This window comes from Notamacropus eugenii, chromosome 1 (genome assembly GCF_028372415.1).
Source record: "Notamacropus eugenii isolate mMacEug1 chromosome 1, mMacEug1.pri_v2, whole genome shotgun sequence".
Taxonomy (NCBI): domain Eukaryota; kingdom Metazoa; phylum Chordata; class Mammalia; order Diprotodontia; family Macropodidae; genus Notamacropus; species Notamacropus eugenii.
The window spans coordinates 567,591,032-567,614,019 of NC_092872.1; the positions used below are offsets into that span (position 1 = coordinate 567,591,032).

General features: G+C 36.7%; 1 protein-coding gene across 6 annotated transcripts in view; it reads left to right on the plus strand.

The window, feature by feature from the left end:
- ARHGEF10 (Rho guanine nucleotide exchange factor 10) overlaps positions 1-22,988 on the plus strand; it is a 222,008-nt gene that overhangs the window by 167,366 nt on the left and 31,654 nt on the right. For all 6 annotated transcript variants that reach the window (XM_072634362.1, XM_072634365.1, XM_072634367.1 and 3 more), the window contains 3 exons: positions 4,281-4,504; positions 5,830-5,987; positions 18,337-18,479. In XM_072634362.1, the coding sequence (XP_072490463.1) occupies positions 4,281-4,504; positions 5,830-5,987; positions 18,337-18,479 (525 nt within the window). The remainder of the gene's footprint in view (positions 1-4,280; positions 4,505-5,829; positions 5,988-18,336; positions 18,480-22,988) is intronic.

Consider the following 22,988-nt stretch of genomic DNA (forward strand, 5'->3'; position numbering starts at 1 on the left):
GGAAAATATATCCCATGACACTCGGAGTCATGAATTTTAAGATTCATCAGCTTTGTAAAATAAAATCGAATGACTTTGTAAATTTAGAGAAAAACTATCATCAACAGTAGCAATATAGTTTTTTTTTTAAATTCCAATGTCAAATATAAGGGGAAAATTTTTATTGTTTAGTATCATTCCAAGGACAAATATTTTAGCCTAATTGGAAAATTAATCCAGTTGTCCTTAAATTAAAGATGAAATAGCATTTTTTTTCCTATCCTGAGTGAATTTGATACTTCTCATCCTGGAAACTGGCCCTAAGCACTTCCCAGGAACAGTCCACTGCTGTACTGTGTTGGGAAAGAGATGAATTTGCAGCCACTGAAATGCTGACATCAGGAAATAAGCTATTTAGAGTTTGCAGTAGATAGCATGTACCTTGCAGAAGCCAAAAGCGGAAAGGTTGTTGAAGGCGTTGAGCAGCATAAATTAACTTCCCTACCGTTTGAGGTAAATATTTTCAGTTGAATGCATTCTAACTTTGTTCATACAATTAAGAAATAAAAATGAGACTCACAGAAATATCTGTGGGATGCCATATGAAGGACCTCAGCCAACTTTTAAGGCATGTGGTATATTTTGGGTGCCTTCCAACTTCCTTTTCTAAGTGCCCCTCCCATCTCTGTGTCCCTCTCCTATACCATCCCCTCTGCCAACTGGCTGCGCAAATACTACCCCCATTGTTACTCCCCACTTCTGCTTCTGTACCTTAAGTGACCTAATGTCCAAAATTATGCTTCCTTATCCCTCTTTCGCCCTTCTTGCCCTCCACCTAAAACCCCAATCTATTAGTGGTATCAGCTGCATAGATGGGGGGGGAGAAGAACCATGTGATTAATTTGTGCAAATGTGTGAGTTGGAGGGAGGGTGTATTTATTAAGCAGTTAGCGTATACCAGGCACTGTTACCGATTTACAAATCGTCTCATTTGATCTGCACAGTGCTGTGAGGTAGATGCCATTATGGCCCCCATTTTACAGCTGGGGAGACTGAGGCAGACAAAAGTTTAGAGACTTGCCCAGGATCACATGGTTATTGTCAAATTGGAGCTCAGATGTTCTGACTGCAAGCCTAGCACTCTTTTTCTGTTTGCTGCCTAGGAAACTTAAACCTCAAGGGATTTTTGCATTTTAAATGAGATGATTAATCCAAATGGATTTCTAATTAGTGAAATGTGTGGAAGGAACAATTTTGAGCAGACTCAGCCTTTCTTCCTTCTGCTCCTTTGCCCATGCCCTAATTCTATTACTGTTCACCAAAGTCAAAAGAATGATAATTAATAATTTGGCATCTATCCCACATCTGAGTGAGTACTATCAGGGAGATGTAGGTTCAAATCCCACCCCTGACATTTATTACCACAGGACTTACCTACTGTAAGGGATGAGTGAATTTTATTTCCATAGAAATTATATGAAAAGAAAAATTATATGAAACCTAAGAAATCATACTGATGGTAAACTGATTATAGTGGAAAGGGAGGGGAAGTTGGTGGCCTGTTAATCAACTTATCTGAAAGCAGTATCCTCTTCCTTTGTTCTGAGAAGGCCTTTTTTCTATAGATTAAAAGAATTTCCAGACCAGGTGTGGCTCACCAAAGATGAGGTCCATTAACCCAGACACTGTCTTAGAGGATAGGACTTCTTATGGATATCCTGGTGTCCTGGGAGGAATCTTCAACTCACAGCTTTTATCAATTCTCTTAGCAATTGGGAAAATTCCTTTCTCTTGCTAGGGATGACGCAGACAAACTGGGAGGAAACTAAAAGTCTTTATTAAATAAAGTATAAAGAAAAGGAAGATGGAAAGGGAGGGGATTGAAATATGGAAATGAGAGATGTACTTAAGCAGGAGTGTAAACCTATGTGGGGAGGGGTGTTCTCAGATAGACAGTGAAATCTGGACAGGATAGAAATCATAAAAGGGCCTTGTAATTGCCTTAAAGTCTGCCTGTACCTACTAAGTGACCTTTTTTCACAAGGGTGTAAAAGGCTAGGTCACCCATCCAAAATGACAAGAAATGAAATCTTTTTTTCTAAATTCTCTAATGGTCAAGTGGAATTCTTAGTAAGATGATTATTTCTAACACCTATTAGTTGGTGGACAGTGTTCCCCATTCTGGGGAAATCACAGATCATTTTTGGATTTTTTTATTAGATTCCATAGAAAGATTCTATATTATATTCTATAGACAGTGGATATTGAGCTTATTTCAGAGTCAGGAAGACTTGACTTCAAGTCCCACCTTTGGTACATAATGACTGTGACCCAGGGCAAGTCATTGAACTTCTTGGTGCTTTCAGACAACTCTAAAATTTGCGATGGATTTGCTGATATGTTTGAAGTTTCTTACATAGGTGTAATGTTAGATCTTACCTGCCCATTGATAGGTCTCAGGTGGAATCCACTGGGGGCAAGTTGAATTAGGAGAGGCTTGTTTTGTAGGAAGGCCCACACCTTTTACTAATTAATGAGGTACTATGTCATACCCTCCAGCTATGAAAAGTGTGTGTATCTATAGCTATATAGATATATACATATACATACCCTGAGGTAAGGTTTTTTTTGGGAGGCTTACTCTTTGAAAGAATGTTCCTGTGATATGACCAGATGACACTCTGGGAAGCCATTAAGGAGTCTTCCCCCCCACCCCCCACCTTTGAAAACCCTGATGTTGGGGCTTCTCTCCTTTGTAACTATATATGTACATAATGGTTAGACAGTTGGATCTGTCTGTTGATCTGTGATATATGCATTGCTAATGGTCAGACAATTAGAAGCCTTGTCTATTGGTCTTTATTTCTCTGCTTGTATTTTCTCTGTTGGTGAATATAATTAAAGAATATTGCTGATCCCTCAAAAGTTGCTTTCCTTTTAGAAAAGCAGATCTGAGAACCTGTGCAGCAGGCCCTCCTGTGTATGCTGGGATGCTTGCTGCAACAAGAGAGAATGTCAGAACTAAAAAAAAAAGTCTCAGGATAAATACTCAGTGATATATAAAGTATAACAGTTGCAAGTGTTGCATGGCTTTGGAATTAGATGACGTGAGTTCAAATCCCTCATTTAACATTTGGATTTCTGTGGTCATGGACAAATCATGTAAACTCACTGGCCTTCATTTTCCTCATCTGTAAAATGAGGGAGTTGGACTAGAGGGCCTCAGAAAATGTCTCCAATTCTTTATCTATGATCGTATGAAATTTATTAAGGCCTTCAGTTTACTTATATACTTTAGGCTGTATTTGCCTTTTTTGAAAATAGTTCTTAATTTTCTTTTAAAGGCATGATGCTTTGAATTATAGTGTTACAACATGGACATTTCTGGGGTATGCTCACACATTAGATTCTGTAGCCAAGTGGTGGTTTAGCATAAGGAATACTGGCTTTGAGTCAGGCAAATCAAAGTAAAAATTCTGATCACAGCACTTACCAGCTATATGACCATGGGCAAGTCACTTCTTTCAGCTTCAGTATCCCCATGTGCAAAATTTTTTTTAAGAATATGCTTAGTCCCTGTTATGTGGTGTTATTTGATAAAAGAACTCTGTAACCCTCAAAGAGGAAATTTAGGCTATTATCTAAACATGAATCTATTGAGAGGAAGAAGAGTTATTGCTGAAGGAAAATGTTTATTTAAGAAAATGGGGCATAATTAATCTCAGTTTGGGTCTGAAAATATTTTATATTCTTGACAAAATCCCTTTTTTTCTCCAGGGTTGAGAGTAGTGTTGTAGTTAAGAGAAAGGTGGTCTGGACATGTGATTTAATCAGTGTAGGGGGCTTCTAGTGTGCAATTTCTCTTTACTGATGTAAACAGGTAACTCATTTGTAGAAAATAATTTTACAGAGTTACCTGGAGGAAGTGAGGTTAAATAGCATGCCTATGGGCATACAGCTAGTATCTGTTAAAGGTAAGACTCGAACCTAGGTCTTTCTGATTCCTGTCCTATACTCCATTGACTAGGCCAGGGCTTCTTAAACTTTTTTCCACTTGCAACCCTTTTCAGTTTCAGTAACCTTCATTGGCGTTGCATAGCCTGAGGGCATGCGCAGTGCAAAAGTAGGCATGCTTTGTATTCAAAACCTAGGCTACAGTGAAGTAGGGCTTGATGTAACAGGGTAAGCACTTCCAGAAACACCTGGGCCATTACCTCTTTAAAACTTGTTTTTGTGAATGTATTAGTGTGAAATCTTTCATCAGCTGATCATCTTTTTTTTCCCTTAATTTCCTAATTCAGATTGGCAGTTGTACTAATCAGATGGGCCAAATAGCTATCATCTCATTTCAACATTCCAGCCCAAAAGTGATTGAATGCTTTAATGTGGAATCACGAATTCTTTGTATGGTATACATTCCAGTGGACCAGAAACATAAAGAGTCCAATGTCACCCCTGATTCTGAAACCATGGTTGGAAAAGCTTCAGATGTACCTACTATCTGTCTAGGCACAGAAGAAGGGAGGTAGTATTGTCTTTTACTGTTATAAAAAATTGTTGTTGTTTTGTTTGTCCTTCATTCTCAAAGAGGACCTTTACATCAAATGATGACATGACTTCCAGTTGACTTTGATTTGAGTAAGGGAGGGCTGTACAAGGTCACCAACTTCAATTTCTTCTCCTGAGCCATCTGAGTGCAGTGGCTAGATATTCATCAGGATGACCAGAGATGACACAGGATGCAATGGGAGATCCTAGCCATTTTAGGCTAAGGTCTTATCAGATTCTCACTTTGAGTGAGATATAGCCATTCAAAAGTGTGCATCATTAAACAGTGAACCCTCATAATGCAAAGAATTATTTCTAACCTTGATGTTAGAAAATGATATGTGTATATGCATGCTTGGTAGAGTAGAAAGAGCACTAACTGAAGTCAGGGCTGTTAAGATCTTGCATCTGATGATCAGCTTTACATTTGAGTCATTTTACGTTTCTGAGCCACAGTTTCCTCAATTATAGAATGAGAAACCTGTACTAGATTGCCTCTGAGATCCCTTCCCTCTCTACATATCTATGTTCATCACACATACACACATATCCTATGTACATATATATACATATATATAACAGTGCATTGTATATATGTGCAATACACTCATGAACATTTTATACTTATTACTCTTTGAACTAATTACTGAATAAGGAACATCAAAATTATTCTAGGAAACCCCCCTAAGCATGAATGGCAATTGTTTTAAAAGGTTTGGTTTTACTTATACCGTGAAATGTACCACCGAGATATTTTTAAAACTTGTCATGCTTTGTACTATAGAATAAAATAGGACCATGTTTTAGTACTGTAGGCACATTTGGATATGGACCTAATTTGGAAGAGAATAATGTAATGACTCTCTGGCTTGATCGTCCAAGAAATTTGGGAAATTAAAGACTAATGTTTCTATAACGTGACAGAATATACGTTAACAAGAAAGGAATGCTTCTTGTCCAAGACAGGAAAGAAACTCAAGTAGCATCCCTTATTCAAAGAGAGAACCATTGTAGAGAGAAGATGAATTCGCAGAGTATTTTTTGCCATGATCAGATTAAAACGCATTGTTAAATAAATGAAATATAGCATATTAATGGTTAACAATTTTTCTTTGGCTCTTTAAATTTTTTTATTCATGCTTTTTTTTGCATAATTGTTTCTGGAAGCACCTTGTTACTCCCTCCAAATTTAACATTGATTCCATTATAATAAAGTAAAACAGTTAACCAAAAATCCCTGACTTTTAAAATTCTTTCTGTGTATATCAAACATATGCTTATTAGTTTGTTTTTCTTTTAAAGCATTTCTATTTATAAAAGTAGTCAAGGCTCAAAGAAGGTACGACTGCAACACTTTTTCACACCTGAGAAGTCTACTGTCATGAGCCTAACTTGCACATCCCAGTGTCTATATGCTGGTCTTGTCAATGGGAATGTTGCTGTCTACGCCAAAACAGAAGGTAACTATAACTTAAATTTACCGAAGGATTTGCATATCGAGTCTTATGCTTGTGGCTTAATTCTTTTCTTTTTCCACCGTGTAATATATGCCTAAGTATATCAAGTATTTTTTCTCTGTACAACTTCTGAATTCAAATACTTTGTCTAGATAACTACTGTTGGTTATGTTATAGTAAAGACTCCTTTGATATGTGTGTTGAACTGGATGTTCACTGTGATCCCTTCAACTCTGGAATTATGAATTCTGTATTCTTATCTTTTATTTTTGCTAGATACTGTTGCTTTTGCTTGGCATATATTAGACATTGAATATATGTTTGCTGATTGATTGATCTAAATTGCCCACTGTAGTTGCTATACAAGTATCAGACATTTAATCAATTTTTGTTGAATGAATTAGTGCTAGAGTAGTTGATGTTTCTTCATTCAAATTTGGAAACTGGTAGCAGTAAAAAAAAGTCAGGTCAAATGCATATAGTGAATTAGTGATATGCATATAGTGATATTAGTGTTGTGACATTAATAAGGTGATAGTTCAGTAGAAGATATGCTACATGTCTGGCCCTTCAGAGGTTCATACTGTCCAACCTGATTATTGTTGATCAAATTGTTTTATATTCATCTCACTGAATCCCTAGCACATTCCCCAACAGTGGCTATTTTGGGCGTTGCTCTCTCCTCAAACCTCCATTTCTGTTCTCACCATTACTTTTGGCAGATGGTCTCTCCATCTATTTTGTGGAAATTGTAAGCTTTATTCAACAAAGGATTACAGGATCAAAGGATCAGAGTTCTGCCATCTGCCCCCAGGTTTATGTCAATATATCAGTGTTTCTTCTGCCTTCTCAGATGTTCTTCTAGTCACAAAGAATGAATTTGTTTTCTCTATTAAGCTAAACCATTCATCACTATTCTGGGTCTCATGGCTTCAGCTTTTCTAGTTACTGCTCTCAAAGTTATCGATCCATTTCCAATTTCTTCAATCTCTTTCTGCCCACTAGATCCTCTCATTGATATCTCAGCTATCCTCCTAACTTAGAAAATAATCGAAGAAACCATTTGTGTGGTCCCACTATTCATTCACTCATTCATTCCATCTACTTTGTTTTCCATAAGCCTATTTTCTGAATAGTCACCAAAAATCTTAATTTCCATCCCTACCACTCTACTGAAATAGCTTTCACAGGTAACCAGTGAACGCTTTCTTGCTGAATCAAATGACCTTTTCTCAGTCTATGTCATTCTCAACTTCTATGCTATAACATTGGACATTAGACCACTCCATGTTCCTTGAAATGTTTCTTGTGGAAAACACAGTTTTTGGTATTATTGTTTATTTGGTATTATTCTTTATTGTTTTGGTATTATTCTTTAACTTTTCCTTTTCTGGCTTCTTTGTTGCTTCCCTTCCTTTTCTCATTCCCTAAATGTGGATTCTCTTTGGGTTCTTTCTTCAACCCTCTACTTGATGCCTAAGTCTGTCAGTGAGATAAGCATTTTTATGTCTTCAGTTATAGCTTCCAAATCTCATTTCTCTCATGACTATTTCAAAGGTATTAAATGAATCTTGGTCAAGTGATAGACCACATAGAATTCATGATAAACCTTTCAAACTAAGGCATTGGTTAAAGTGACAACTATAAAGAAATGTAGAGCAAAAGTGTTGTCAATGAACCACTTCAGCATTTCAAGGCCTTGTTATCAACATGAATACTGAAGATCACTACCTCTACATGGTGTTTGAGAGTTGTGGCCTGAAAAATTTATAAACATTTGGCCATCTTTTGGTTCAGAACAGCTCTTCATCCTTATTCACCTGTTCTTCACATTAATTCCTTGGTTGCCATAACATAAAACATATTATTTTAAGAATTTTAAGAATATTTAAGAATTTAAGAATAAGAATTATGCAATTACTTTGTATAAATGTTGAATATGCCTATATTTGCACATTTGTTGTTTCCTCTGATATAATGTAAATTTCATGAGGGAATGGATCTTTTTTTTAATTTTTGTCCTTGAATCTCTCATGCTTAGCACACTATCTGACATATAATCCCTTAGTGAATAGCTGTTGATTGATTGATTATGACTCTTAAACCAACTATGCAAATGACCATGGGAAAGTCTAGATATTTGTGCTAAGGAATTAGTTGCAAAACATATTCCTGAATAAAGTAACTTGTTAACATTGATTATTTAAATGTTCAACAACTCCCAAATGTGTTCATTTTAGCTTGTGTCATGAATGCTAGACAGTTTCTTTTAGACAATAACTAGATAAAAGATTCAACTCTTTCTTAAGATACTTCATCAAGTTGTTTAAATGTTTATTTAAAAAGGACAACCAACATAAAAGCCTATTGACTGTTTAAGACAAAGATTGTAACTGTCATTTAAGACTATGTTTGAGTGTTCTACTTTTAGAGAGACAGTTTGAAGTAATGGAAAGATCACCACACTCTTAGACTCTTCTTAGAATTCCTAAGTTCCTTTAAAGGCCACCTCAGAAGACTTTCTGTGGTTTTCTTTTCCCATCCCCTGCTCCAGATTTACACCATGGTTCCAGAGGTCTGTTAGATAAAGAGATGACCTTGAAATCAAAAAGATGTAGATTCAAGATATAGACCTGAGGCTTGCCTCTGACATATCCTGACCACATGACCTATACAAGTCACTTAACTTTTTATTGCTGCAGGCTATTCTCTCAAGACTGTAAGTTGAAGATGCTAATCAGTGTTCGTAGAGGGACTTCCTGAGGAGTGCCCTTTCCCAGGGAAATCACATATCTGGTCCAGATTACTTTATCGAAATTTTGAATGTATGTTTGTACACATTTGTTGCCTATGTACTGTAAACTCCATGAGGGAAGGGATTTTTCTTTTTTTTTTTTCATGTTTGCCCTTGAATCTCCGGTGCCTAGAACAATAACTAACAGATAGGCACTTAGTGAATTTCTATGAGTGATTCATTGTGACTCTTAAACAGACTACCCAGATGACCATGGGGAAAGTCTCTTAGCCTTTCACAACTTCAGTTTCTTCACTTACAAAATGGGAATAATACTACTAGTCCTGTCTACTTCACAGATTCATGGGGTATATGTCCAAATTTTTGAGACACCATTTGGGGTTTTCTTGGCAAAGATACTGGAGTGCTTTGCCATTTTCCTCTATGGCTCATTTTACAAATGAGGAAACTGAGGCAAACACAGTTAAGTAACTTGCCCGGGGTCACACAACTAATAAGTGTCTGAGCTTAGATTTGAACTCACAAGGTAAGCCTTTCTGATTCCAGATCCAGCACTCTATCTACCTAACTAACCCCTCCTTCAACATACCCTTCTCAAGCCAATGCACTGGAGATCAGGCTCCACATTTTTCAACATGGGTATCCACTGTGTTTTTCAAGTGCTAAAATTAAAATGATAACACCATTACTTAGGAACAAAATGTCATTTTATTGAGCTCTGAACACAATTAAATTTCCTCCGGATAGAAAATTGAAAACTGATCTAGTCTTCCTGCTTTGGTAAAATGAGATGACTCTCATGTAAACTGAAACTTTTCCTGTCTGAAGTGCAATGTCATGTTCAAGTCAGAGTCAAGGCTGCTGACAAAGGGTCAGATTTGTAGCAATGTCATCTGACATACAAGTAATCTTTGGTTTGGAATCCATCCCTAAGTCCCTGGCAGCCTACACAATAGCAGCATGAGATATGCCATAGGATACATCTCCAGGGAAAATATACTCAATACTCCATCATGCCTAGGCAGATGCCCAGACCAAATCATTAACTGTGGTGTTTCTGCAAGCTCCACATAATTGTTACTGGTGGAGAAAAGTCAATGAATGAGTCCTAGGGGTGCCATCGCCATAGGGTATCATGAGTGCTGTTAATGCACAAAGAAGAAAGGAAAAGGCTAAATTCCTTTGGCAGGAGACTAAGGGAAAAAAATCTGTGAAAGCCAAAATACCAAAGGTTGTGTTTCCAGAGAAAGTCTTTCAAAACCACTAAGTGAAAATCCATGGCTTAATATTTTCCTTTCAAGTCCTAAAAAGATCTACCACATGTTCTATGATACAAACACTAGATATACAAATAAAAAGTTAGCAAATTCCCTACATGTTAAAACGTATATTGAAATGACCAAGTCAAAGCTTTTCATGTTTTGTTGTTGTTTTTGTGGGGTTTAGGGACTTGGGGAGCAGTCTAGCAACAATTATTAAAGCTATACAATTGCTTCATTCTTTTGTTTTGGAGTAGAGGTGATTGTCAGTTCTTAAAGATTTTTGCTGGTGAGGGGAAAGACTTGACTTTTTTTTAACCAGAGTCCAAAAGTTTTAAGTACCAAACCCAGAAATATATGATGTCATCTGTGGCAATCTGTCCAACTTCAGAGAGCCACACCATCAGAATCAACTCATCTAGATATCCACTGAAGCATGGAGGGGGTGAAAAGCTGTTAGTGAATGAACTATCCATGCAAATGAAGTTACAGGTCTTTGAAAGTATCAAAAAAGTATTAAAAAAAAGATTATCAACTCTTGGAATTTTAGAGCCCAGAGGACCTCAGGTTACCTGTTTAGCTCAATTTCAGACCTATAAAATTAAAAATTTTAAATTATCAACATCAAGATCTTTAAAATATTGAGAGTCCAGGAACACTTCCCATAGTACTGTATGTAGAAAACTGTCTAAAATGTAGCCATTCTCTTATTATAGTTATGATAAATGTAAAGTAATTCCATCCGTTTTAATTCAGTGTCTCATGCTCTATTGCCCTTGGAGACAATAACTGTATTTCAGATGTGGGTGGGATTAAATAGAGCAGGGCCAGGCAAGACCAGGGAACAGAAAATAGGCTATTAGACCAAATGTAGAATACATTAAGAGGAATAGCATGAAAGTAGGGCATAATATTCTAACTGCAAAACAATTTGGTCTCCCCTCCCCTTTCAATTCTGGGTTCAATTTATTGCCTGTCTTCAGTACTAGTGCAAGATAGATATTTAATATAGATGCATATGTATATATGTATATATGTGTTGAATAGTTCATTAAATTAGTCTCTCAGTAAACATAAATATGAAGAATGGATTAGAGGCATTATGTGTATCAACATTGGCCTATAAGAGCACATACATACATGCATGCATACATACATACTGTTAGACTAATTTAGCATGTTGCCCGGTATCTTTTGAAAATTAATTGAGTTAATCTGATGATACACACACACACACACACACACACACACACACACACAAACAAAAAAAAAACTAAGACGATTGCCTTAACTCTTGATCCAGATATCTTAGAGTGATGCTACAGATAGATGAGAGAGACAAAGGGACAGGGATGGAGAGAATACACACATATTGATACGCTAATTCATTGGGCCATCCATCCAACTCCATGCCCAAAGTTGAACAATAAATATTCCTTGTCCTTTTGGGTTTTGCTGTGTGGTTTACCAAACCCATCATTTCTGAGTGGCTCTGGATCTCATTGAGGAGGCCCTGTGTTGTTTGAAGGCCTGATGCAGTCACCATAGTGTTATCTGTAAATGAGAGCATCTGCAGAATTTTACCATCTAAATATAATAAATCACTTCCAATTGGTCTCTGTTCAATAAGTCTTCCATGACAGTGTCAAGCATATGTCTCCCTATTTTATGTCTTGCTTGATAATGATAGTCAAAGAAAATAAGTTATTTCTGCAATTATATGTATCAAAAAATCTTGTGTGATCTCAGCATGTTCATGGGAGACACTTTGGAGAATTGCTGTGAAGGCTACATTTTGCCCTCCTGACCAAAATGCTAAGCTATTGAAAGTATAAATCAGCTACATATTCCAAGTCAGATCAAAACTTCCTAAAACTACGATAAAAAATCAAACAGTGGTCAATTCTACCCCTTTATTTATCATTAGTTAGAAGTTTTGGTCTATTTTGTGTTTTGGGAATCCTTTCTGCAACTCAGGCTTTTTCTATAATAATGTGATGGAGCCATTCATTATTTTTCCCTCTCCTGAACTTTGAAAATGAACAAATAAGGACTCCAGAGGGACATAGAAGGTATTAAGCCAATACATATTACAATACAATACAAGTTACAATACAATTACAATACAAACCTTACACATAGGCAGAATGAATGGCCACCTACTGCATGTAGTGTGACTTTGATGGAGGTCCAGGAGAACCCTCTGCCTTTTTATAAACAGAACTCACCACCTCCTTTGGCTCTGAAGATCTTTTTTACCAGTGGATAAAATATTCCTTTACGTAGCTAAGGAGAAAGCTTAAAATAATTATCCCTGGGAGGAGTAAAGCATCCATGTGGTGTGAAGTTAAGACATGGATAGATAACTGATCCTTTCTGAGTGTAGATGTTGATAGAGGAGGGGAAAAGAGGGGAACTCTGGTAATCCTATGGATAAAGGGGAGCAAGATATAGGAAAAGAAGGCTGACAGGACCAAAGGCAACTTCTCTACTTCACATTTTTCTGAGGAATAATCCTTCATGCCTTGTTAATCCTTTTTATAAGGTTCAAGTAATTTTTCTGCTTATGAAATTTAACTTTCGCTCTAGAAGTCCTCACATGCCATTATTCTAGTAACTGGATTAACACCACAAACACTGTTTCTAATAAGCTACATTATTGATCATTGTGAAATAATTACATTATAAAATAATTATTAATAATATCAATAAATTATTAATTATTGATAACATTATGAAATAATCACTGGATAGTGAAAGGGAGGACATAGAAGCCCATTTTCCTCCCCGTAGAAATTTATCTTTAATTTATGTGTCATGCACAGTGTTCTAACCATTTACTTTAATGGGATTTTATAATAAAAAGAAAAGCATCAAATTAAAATAGTCTAAGTACAGATTTTCTTCAATTGCATGTCCATTTATTTCTCTTGTAACTGTTTTCCTAAAAAAAGTAAAGATATCATGGAAATTGATAAAGTAGGGGAAATAATAGGCTAAGAGTCAGGATTTCCAGCTTCTGATCCCAGCTCAGGCAGTTACTAGCCATGTGACCTTTGTCCCTTCCTTTGATTTTGAGTTTCCTCTTCTATAAAATAATGGGGCAATTGTATGATTCTTTCCATCTCTGACTTGTGTGTGATTCTGTCAAATGCCAGTACTATATTGGATAACCATGAACCAAATCAACTCAAAAGTGAAAGTTTTCCAGGAAATAAATAAAACTAGTTTTCTCTACCCTTCAAATGTAATAGGGGTTTAAAAATGTTTATGGAGTTGAATTGAATTATGGGAGGTCTCAGATCATTTCTTTGTTTGTGTGCTGAAACAGCATCACTGTATGGCCAAAATTAAAAGTCAATGCCACCCTGTGCCCCTACTCCAAGTTTAATTGTCAGGAATAAAATCTCAGCTTTAATTTTTTAATAAGCTGCTATGCTTTATTTAATTTGGAGTTTCTTGTTCCAGAGAATTGACCAATAATATTTTGAAAAACATTGGCAAATGGTGCAAAACAATCTGAAAAGAATTAGATAATATTGTTTCTACTAACAATGAATAATAAATTATTTATCTGCCTAGCACACTGGAGTTTATAAAGTCCTTACATATACATGATCTCTTCTGATGTTTGAACCCCATAAGGTAAACAAGAGTTATTTATTCATATTTCACTAGTGATGAAACAGACTGAGAGAGATAAAGAGATTTCCCTAACTGCAGTCATGTGACTAATAAGTTCCAGACTTGGGAATCTGGCCCAGATTTTATGATTACAGGGTTTTCTTTTTCCAGTCTATCATGCTACCCCTTAATAAAACCATTTGCCACAATCTGCTGATCTGATCATAAAGGATGTAAATTTTCATGAAGGTTGAATTATAGAGAGAATTAAGACATAGAATCCCACAAGTCTCTCCCTACCCCAGTCCATCCTCCAGTCAACTGCCGAAGTGATTTTCCAAAATCTCAGGTCTTAGAAATTCATACATCTTTCCTCAAACTCCCTCCCCACTACTCAATACATTCCAGTGGCTCCCTGTCACCTGGTTTCCTTTAAGTCCCAGATAAAATCCCACCTTCTACAAGAAGTCTTTCCCAATCCCTCTTAATTCTAATGCCCTCTCTCCATCGACTGTCTCCACTTTATCCTTTACATAGTTTGCACATAGTTGTTCACATGTTGTCTCCCATATTAGACTGTGAGCTCCTTGAGAACAGGGACTGTCTTTTTTTTTTTTTTTTCTGTATCCCCAGCACTGCCTAGCACATAGATGTTGAATAAACATTAATTGATTGGCTTACATTATTGTCATTAAAAGTCATGGATCTAATAGATATCAAAAGACCAAATATGGTAATTGTCTAATATATGGAATCACAGAATGTATTAGAACCTTCTGTTTCACTTTTGTCTTTGTATCTTCTGTACCTAGATGCTTAGTAAATGTTTAGATACTTAATTTGCTCATTGATAGGTGGATAGATATTAAAATGGAAAAAGCACTAGATTTGGAGTTAAAGGAACATGAGCTTGCCACATATTAGCTGTGTGACTTCACCAAGAGACTTTATATCTTGGGGCCTTAGTAAAATGAGGTGTTTGGACTAGTAAAATTCCTCTAAGCTCTAGATGTCATGATTCTAGATTATATTATCTTGTAATGATTAGAATTTATATGTAGTGGAACATAGCTAAGGAAATAGTGGAATAAAGGCAGGGACCAGTCTAAGAGAAGAGCATAGTCTGGCATGGGCTGCACCAGCACAGATAGGGCATTAGCAAACCCAGAGCAGGCCTCAGGACACTGAATTACTGGCAGTTGTGGTGGTTTCCAGGCTTCTCAACCCATAAACACCAATGACAATTTACAAGGTCAGTAGGAAAGGTCTGTCTGACCTGGGTGAAAGAGGAGCATGGTCTGGCCCTAGCCCTAGGGTGGCAGCAACAGTGGTGATGGCAACAACAGTGGCTGCTTCCAGACCTCTCAGCTCAGAGACAGTGGGGAGATCAAGCAGCTGATCAGAGGGGGATTTCAGAGATCTATTTAATGGCACTGATACAGGATCCTCTTGCTTTGCCCATGCTTTCATCTGGGTCACAGTCCTGAGTGGTGGTCCTGGGGTGACAAAGAGTGTGGGCATGGTGGAGTTTGTGGTGGAGGTGGAGAGGGAATCTTCCTCCCAGTTCCAAGACAGAAAAAAATGCTTGTGGTCACTCTCAGACAAGAGCACAGACAAGAGAGGAGTAAACACCTCTCGTTCGATCATAACACCTTGGAAGAACTGAAAATTTACAGATCCCTAGAAATATCTCTGAAAACACCTACACAAAATCCTAGAAGCTAGGGACAGTACACCCTCCACACTAGAAGCAGAGTCCTATCTTAACAAAGAGCTAAAAATTCAAATAATTGGCTGGGAAAATAAGCAAACAGTAGAAAAAGTTAGACTATAGAATCTTACTTTGGTGACAAAGAATATCCAACAGAATCAATGTTTTTACATTCAAAGCCCCCAAGAAAAATACGAATTGATCACAGGTCATGGAAGGGCTCAAAAAGAATTTTGAAAATCATGTAAGAGAAATAGAGGAAAAATTGGAAAGAGAAATGAGAGTGATGCAAAAAAATCATGAAAAACAGGTCAACTACTTGCAAAAGGGGACCCCACAACTGTTGAAGAAAAGGACACCTTAAAAATAGACTAACCCAAATGACAAAAGAGGTCCAAAAAGCCAATGAGAAGAAGAATGCCTTAAAAAGCAGAAATGGCTAAATGGAAAAGGAAATCCAAAAACTCACTAAAGAAAATAATTCCTTAAAAAGTAGAATGGAGTAAATGAAAGCTAGTGAGTTTATGAAAAATCAAGAAGTTATAAAACACAATCGAAAGAATGAAAAAATAGAAGACTGTGAAATATCTCATTGGAAAAACAACTGACCTGGAAAATAGATGCAGGAGAGATCATTTAAAAATTATTGGACTACCTGAAAGCCATGATTAAAAAAAGGAACCTAGACATCATCTTTAAAGAAATTATCAAGGAAAACTACCCTGATATTCTAGAACCAGAGGGAAAAATAGAAATTGAAAGAATTCATCAATCACCTTCTGAAAGAGATCCCTAAAGCAAAACTCCTAAGAATGTTGCAGTCAAATTCCAGAGTTCTCAGCCAAGGAGATAATATTGCAAGCAGCCAGAAAGAAACAGTTCAAGCATTGTGGAAACACAATCAGGATAGCACAATATTTAGCAGCTTCTACACTGAGGGATGAGAGGGCTTGGAATATGATATTTTAGAAGTCAAAGGAGCTAGGATTAAAACCATGAATCATCTATCCAGCAAAACTGAGTATAATCCATGAGGGGAAAAAATGGACATTCAATAAATAGAGGACTTTCAAACATTCTTTACAAAAAGATCAGTGCTGAATAGAAAACTTGACTTTCAAATACAAAACTCAAGAAAAGCATGAAGAGATAAACAGGAAAGAGAAATCATAAGGGATTTATTAAAGTCGAACTGTTTACATTCCTATATGGAAAGATGGTATTTGTAATTCATTTCTCAGTCTTAGGGTAGTTGGAGAGAATATATATATATATGTGTGTGTGTGTGTGTGTGTGTGTGTGCGCACATATATACATACATGATTATACATCATACATATATACATATATGAGTTTATATGCATGTATATCTGTGTATACACACAGAGGGCACAGGAATATGAAGGGATGATATCTGAAACATAGAATTAAGGGATGAGAGAGGAATGTACTGGGAGAAGGAGAAAGAAAGAAGTAGAATGGGATAAATTTTCTCACATAAAAGAGACAAGAAAAAGCTTTTACAATGGAGGGGAAGAGGAGGGAGGTGAGAGGGAATGAGTGAACTTTACTCTTATCATACTTTCCTTAAGGAGGGAATAACATACACACTCAACTGGATATGAAAAATCTTTCTTACCCTACAGAAAAGTAGGGGGGAAAGGGATAAGACAGGAGGGGATGATGGAAGGGAGGGCAAATGAGAAGAAGGATAATCAGAAGCAAACACTTTTGAGGCGGGAAAGGGCAAAAAGAAAGAATAGAATAAATGGGGTGTGGGATAAGATGGAGGGAAATATAGTTAGTCTTTCACAATGGTGATTATTTTGGAAATGTTTTGCATGACTACACATATATAATCTGTATTGAATTGCTTACCTTCTCAATGAGGATGGGTGGGTGGGGGAGGAAGGGAGAGAATGTAGAACTCAGAAGTTTTAAAAAACAATGTTAATAATTCTTTTTACATGCAACTGGGAAATACAATATATGGGCACTGGGGTATAGAAATCTATCTTGTCCTACAGGAAAATAGAAAAGAAAGAGATAAGAGAAAATGGGGAGTGATAGAAGGGAGGGAAGATTGAGGGAAGTAGTAATCAGAATCTATGCTGTCTGGGGTGGAAGGAGGGGAGAGATGGAGAGAAAATTTGGACCTCAAAATCTTGTGGAAGTGAATGCTGATAACTATGAATAAATTAACAAACTGAAGAAAAAGAACCTCTATGTAATAATAGTTTAATTTTTTTTTTATTTGGGAGCATTGCTACTGAGTTCCTACACATACTATATACTATATTTTTATGTATTACTACATATACTGTATATATATTATTTACTACATATACTATATATATTTTCAAATATATATATTTAAATTTAGTCATGTTTTAATTATTCAGGATGTTATTATTGTTATTCCTGCCATCATGCAGAAGTTTTAGGGACAAATCTTTTAACATAAAATAGTTATCTCCTCATCAGCAAAGTTCTTTCTCTGTGGACCTAAGGGATTGCTCCTTCACAATTAATTGATGGACTTCAAAAGTTTTTATGTCCAAAATAATTTGTTACTTAATGGTCAACCTTTCATTAATATTCATTACCCATAACCCACCAGAAAAGAAAGCAAATTAAAGAAGAGAAAATGCTTTTTGTATTGTGAATTAATCCTGAGTGTGAAGTATGATTAGACTGAATAAAATAAAGTTTAATAACAGGATAAAAAAAAGTCAATTTCTAACTCTTACTAGTTCTAGGTCTTTCTAGTGTTACTGAATTACTTTATTTGAAGTACAATGATTTTCTGAAAGGCTCAGGTATGTCTCTTTACTTCCGCCCCACCCACCAAATACTTGTATATCCTAATATCAGTTAAAAATAAGTTTTGATTCTTTAATATTTGATTGGTCTATTCACTAGCCCACATCCAGAAAAACAAAACAAAACTACATGAACAATTAGGATTAGACTGTGATCTTATTTATATATCTTTCATTTAAGATGGATCCTGGAATTCTGAACCTCAGAAAGTGGTCAAATTAGGTGTCCTTCCAGTTAGAAGTCTACTAATGATGGAAGATACAATATGGGCAGCATCCGGTGGACAAGTTTTTATCATCAGTGTTGAGACGCATTCTATAGAGGTAACTTATTTTTAATGCATTATTTTTACATTATGCAGTGAAATAGACCCAGTGAACATATATCTGAAAAAAAAAAGTCAAGGACACCAGCTTTTGATACTCCCCAAACACAGATGAAATGAGAAAGTCATTTGTCTGAAGGAGAGAGCTATAAAAGTACTTGATAAACAATGATATCCCAACCATGCTGATTAGACTATGTAATGATAAATGTTGATACCTTCTAAAATTTATTTTAAAATATTCTTATAAAAATAGGTGGGGTTTTTTGGGGATGGGGCAATATGTAAGTTTCCTTAGCCTGCATAATACCCTTTCCTATTGTTGAATCTAAACTTGGCTAAAATTTATGTAGTCATTGCGATTAATCACTCTAGAAAAATGCATTCCTTTGAACCTCTCCCAGCAGGTAACTAATAGCAAAAACAAAGCCTATTCCATTTTCTTAAAGCTCTCTGCCTGATTCCTTTGGGAGCTCTAGGTGTAGATATTAGATGGCTGCTTTAAGGGCTCCAAAGCTGACTAAAATCTAGCAAATGATTTTTCTAATCGATTAGGTATTCAGTATATGCATCCTAATAGAAAAGTAGAATGGTATATAGAAGGGAGAGAATGTTCAACTGGGTCAGGAGACCTGAAATTCTTGTGCTGTCTCTGCAAGTTATTTGAATTACTTTGGGGAAGTCGCTTCACTGTTCTGGGCCTCGGCTTCCTATAGAATGAGGGAGTTGAACTGGTTACCCTCTGATTTCCATTCACTCAAAAATTTTGTTTTGATTGTTTTGATGGTTATGTTTATTTCAGAAAATTTCTGGATGTTACAGAGAAAAACCGCATACATCTTCTTAAAATACTGTAGTTTAGGATATCATTAGAATTTTATGTCCTCCTTCCCTAATCTATTTTTCATACCACTGATAGATTAAACTGCTTTATGCACAGATTAGAGGGTGCCTCTCCCCTGATCAAAACTGTTATTCCCTAACAAAGTCTAAATTCTAATAGTTTATGATTCAAGATTCTATACCCTGGTGTCTTCTCTGTCTTTATTATCTTATAATGTTCTTCCAATGCACTCACTTCAGTCACTCTGGCCTGACCATTTGCCATCCTTCATCCAACACATCCCAGTACTGGCCTTTATTCATGCCACCTCCTGGGGCATGTCATACTCTCTCCCTTAATCTTTGCTTGGCGAACTCAACTTTAAGTTCCCTCTGTCTCCTCCAGAAAGTTTTCCTTGATTCTCACTTCAACTTCCATTTTGAAAATGATTTTTCCTCCTTTGATCTTCTTTATAGTATTTTGCAAACTCTATTATCTCCATTATACTCCACGTTAAAACCATATAATCTTGGTTCTACTATATTCATTATATTAGTATCTTCCTCTAATTCAGTTAATCAACAGGTATTTATAAAGAACCTCTCAGAGGCCAGACATCCTAGATAGATGTAGGGCCACAAATAAAAAAGGGAGACAGCTCCTGCCCTTGAGGGACCCATGTCTGATGAATTCTAAAATTTTCTGAAATAAATGTAACAAGCAAAACAATCTGAACAAAACTTGAGAGAGTGAATGGGAATAAGAAGACAACCAGTTCAACTCTGTCACTCTACAGAAACCTGAGACCCAGAAAAGGGAAGTGACTTCTCCAAGTGTATTCTCTATTGGGGGTATAGTATGTTTAAAATAAGTGAACATATACAAATAGCAATGCAAAACATGTGAAATATATAACATATAAAAATAAATCCAAAGTGATTTCAAAAGCGGGGTAGGAACAATTGGGAGAATCAGGAAAGGGCATTCAAAGGAACTGGCACTTGAGATGAATCATTGGGAGGTTAGGGATCCAGACAGGTAGAGGTGAGGGGCAAGAATATTTCTAGACACTGAGGGATAACATAGAAAGGCAGAGAGACAGAAGATGGAATGCTGTTTATGAAAATTGGCAAATAGGTTAGTTTGGTTGAAATGTAGAATGAATGAAGAGTGGTCATGTTGTGAACTATTCGGAAATACAGAGCCAAATTGTACAGGGCTTTTAATGTCAAACAAAGAAGTTTATATTTTATCCTACAGGCAAGGGACAATACTTGAAGCTTCATTTTGGGGGCTGGAGTGACAATATCAGATTAAGATGATCAATTTGACAGCTGTGGGGAGGATAGATTGGAAAGAGGAGAGGCTGGATGTAGGGAGACCTATTTGGAGGATATTAGCAATTATACAGGTGAGAGGTAATTAGAGCCTAAGGGCATAAAGGGAGGTGGGGAGGTGGGTGATAAAGAGGTGTTCAGAAAGTACAGTTCACAAGATTTGACAATGGACTTAGGGAGAGTGAAAAGTTGTAGGTGACTGAATTCTGAACCTGGTTGATTTAAAGATAGAGTGATACAGAAAACATTAATTAAGCATTTAGTATGTGCTAGGCAAGTACTGAGCAAAGCACTGGAAATACAAATACAAGCAAAAAAGACCGTGCCTACACACAGGAAAAGCAAAAAATAAAAGCAAACAGGAAAGGTGGGGAGAGATTTGAGTAGCCGTACAAGGCTGCTAAGGAGGTAGAAAAGTCCAGAGAATGAGCTGGGTATTCCTTGCCAGAAAGAAGAAAGTAGGGGAGGAAGAAGAATGGGTTTAGGGCTATGGAGGTGACCCTGATTCCTAAGCTTAGATTACAGCCAGTTACCTACATTCCTAGAAGCCTATCACCAGGTTGACAACTGGTGATGAATTTTGCAGCTATGGTAGGTCATAAAAGTTGAAGAATTTGAAAGTTGGAAAGGACGTTACAGGCCATCTAGTTTACTGAGAATTTGTGCTCTACATCAGTGGAGGGAAATAGCCATACTAGCAAAATCTAGTATTGAAACCTTTCCTAACTCCTCTTAATTCTAATGCCTTTCCTCTGTTAATTATTTCCTTTGTAGCCTGCATATAGTTTGCAGCTAAATGACTCAGTTCCAGCACTGGGCCATTTAGAGTCAGGAAGACCTGAGTTCAAGTTTGGCCTCAGTACTTACTAGCTGTGTAACCCTAGGCAAGCCACTCAACCTGTTTGCCTTAATCCACTGGAGAAGGAAATGGCAGACTGCTCCAGTGTCTTGCCAGGACAGTGACCCACTACTGGGTCACAAAGAGTCAGACACAACTGAACTACTGAACAACAACAATACTTATATAATGTTATATCCTCCCTGAAAGACTGCAAGTACTATGAAAGCTGGGACTGTATCTTGATTACCCTTATATATTGCCTAGTGCTTAGCATAGTGCTTCGCATATTGTAGATGCTTAATATAGGGATATTGAATGGATTGAAACTAAAGGAAGCGGTATAGTATGGTGGCTTAGAGGGCTATCCTAGAAGTCAAGAAGCCTTCAGATCAAATATACTTATTAGCTGTGTGACCATAGGCTAGCAACATCACCTCTAGGGGCTAGCAAGCAACTCAGCAAGTCAAAGATCCACATTAATAGAAGGAGTTCCATATGTAAATTCATTGCACCAATTAAATAATACTAGATCTGAGGAAGGAAGGAAAGGAAGGAGGGCAGGCAGACATTGTGCTAAGTGGTTTATGCAGAGTCATCTCACTAGTAAGTGTCTAAGGCACCTTTGAACTCAGGCCTTCCTCTCCAGGTCCTCCTTTCTATCCAATGTACCACCAGCAGACTCAAGTTTTAGAGTTAGAAGGAATCTCAGATACCTTCTAATCGAATCCCCTCATTTCATAGATAAGCAAATAGAGGCCCAGAAAGAGGGTACATATCTTGTCTAATGACACAGGACTAGTTGGCGGCAAAGCTGAGACTAGAACCTTAGTGTTCTACCTGTCAGCTTTTCCACCACTGTCATGAACAACTCATTTTTTCTTCTTCAGCTGTTTAATAGTGTATACCCACATACTACCTTATAACCCATAGTTCCTCTTCATCAGAGGTCAGTCCATTAAGTCATATGAGAAGGCAGCCTATACATAGATGGGGTTTCAAACAGAAAAGTTTATCATATTATATGAGGAAAAATGTACTCTAATTTTCCAAATTCCCTTCGTGTATTGGTCAGGAAATTTTAAAATTCAGACTCTTTTCCATTGTCAAACAATTACTAGGAACAACCCCTAGTATAAGAATAGCATGTTCCATGCTTCTTGCCTTCTCCTGCTTCCACCTACTCTTTTTCTTCTCCCATTACATAATCATTAATTAGGGTTCTGGGTAGCAATGAAGTCTTTTTTCAAGCAGTTTTTTTTTTTCTTTTCTACACTCTCCCACCTGCTGTAGTATGTAATTCTTGGAATAATAATAGCATGTTCTATAGAACTTTTGCAAGTGGTTCTCTGAGGTAGGTAGTATGTATAATGATGTCCCCATTTTATTGATGAGGAAACTGAGGTTCAAAGGGTAGGGGAAAGGAATAAACATTTATATAGCACCTACCATGTGCCTGGCACTGTGCTAAGTGCTTTTTACAAATTTTAACTCATTTGATCTTCACAA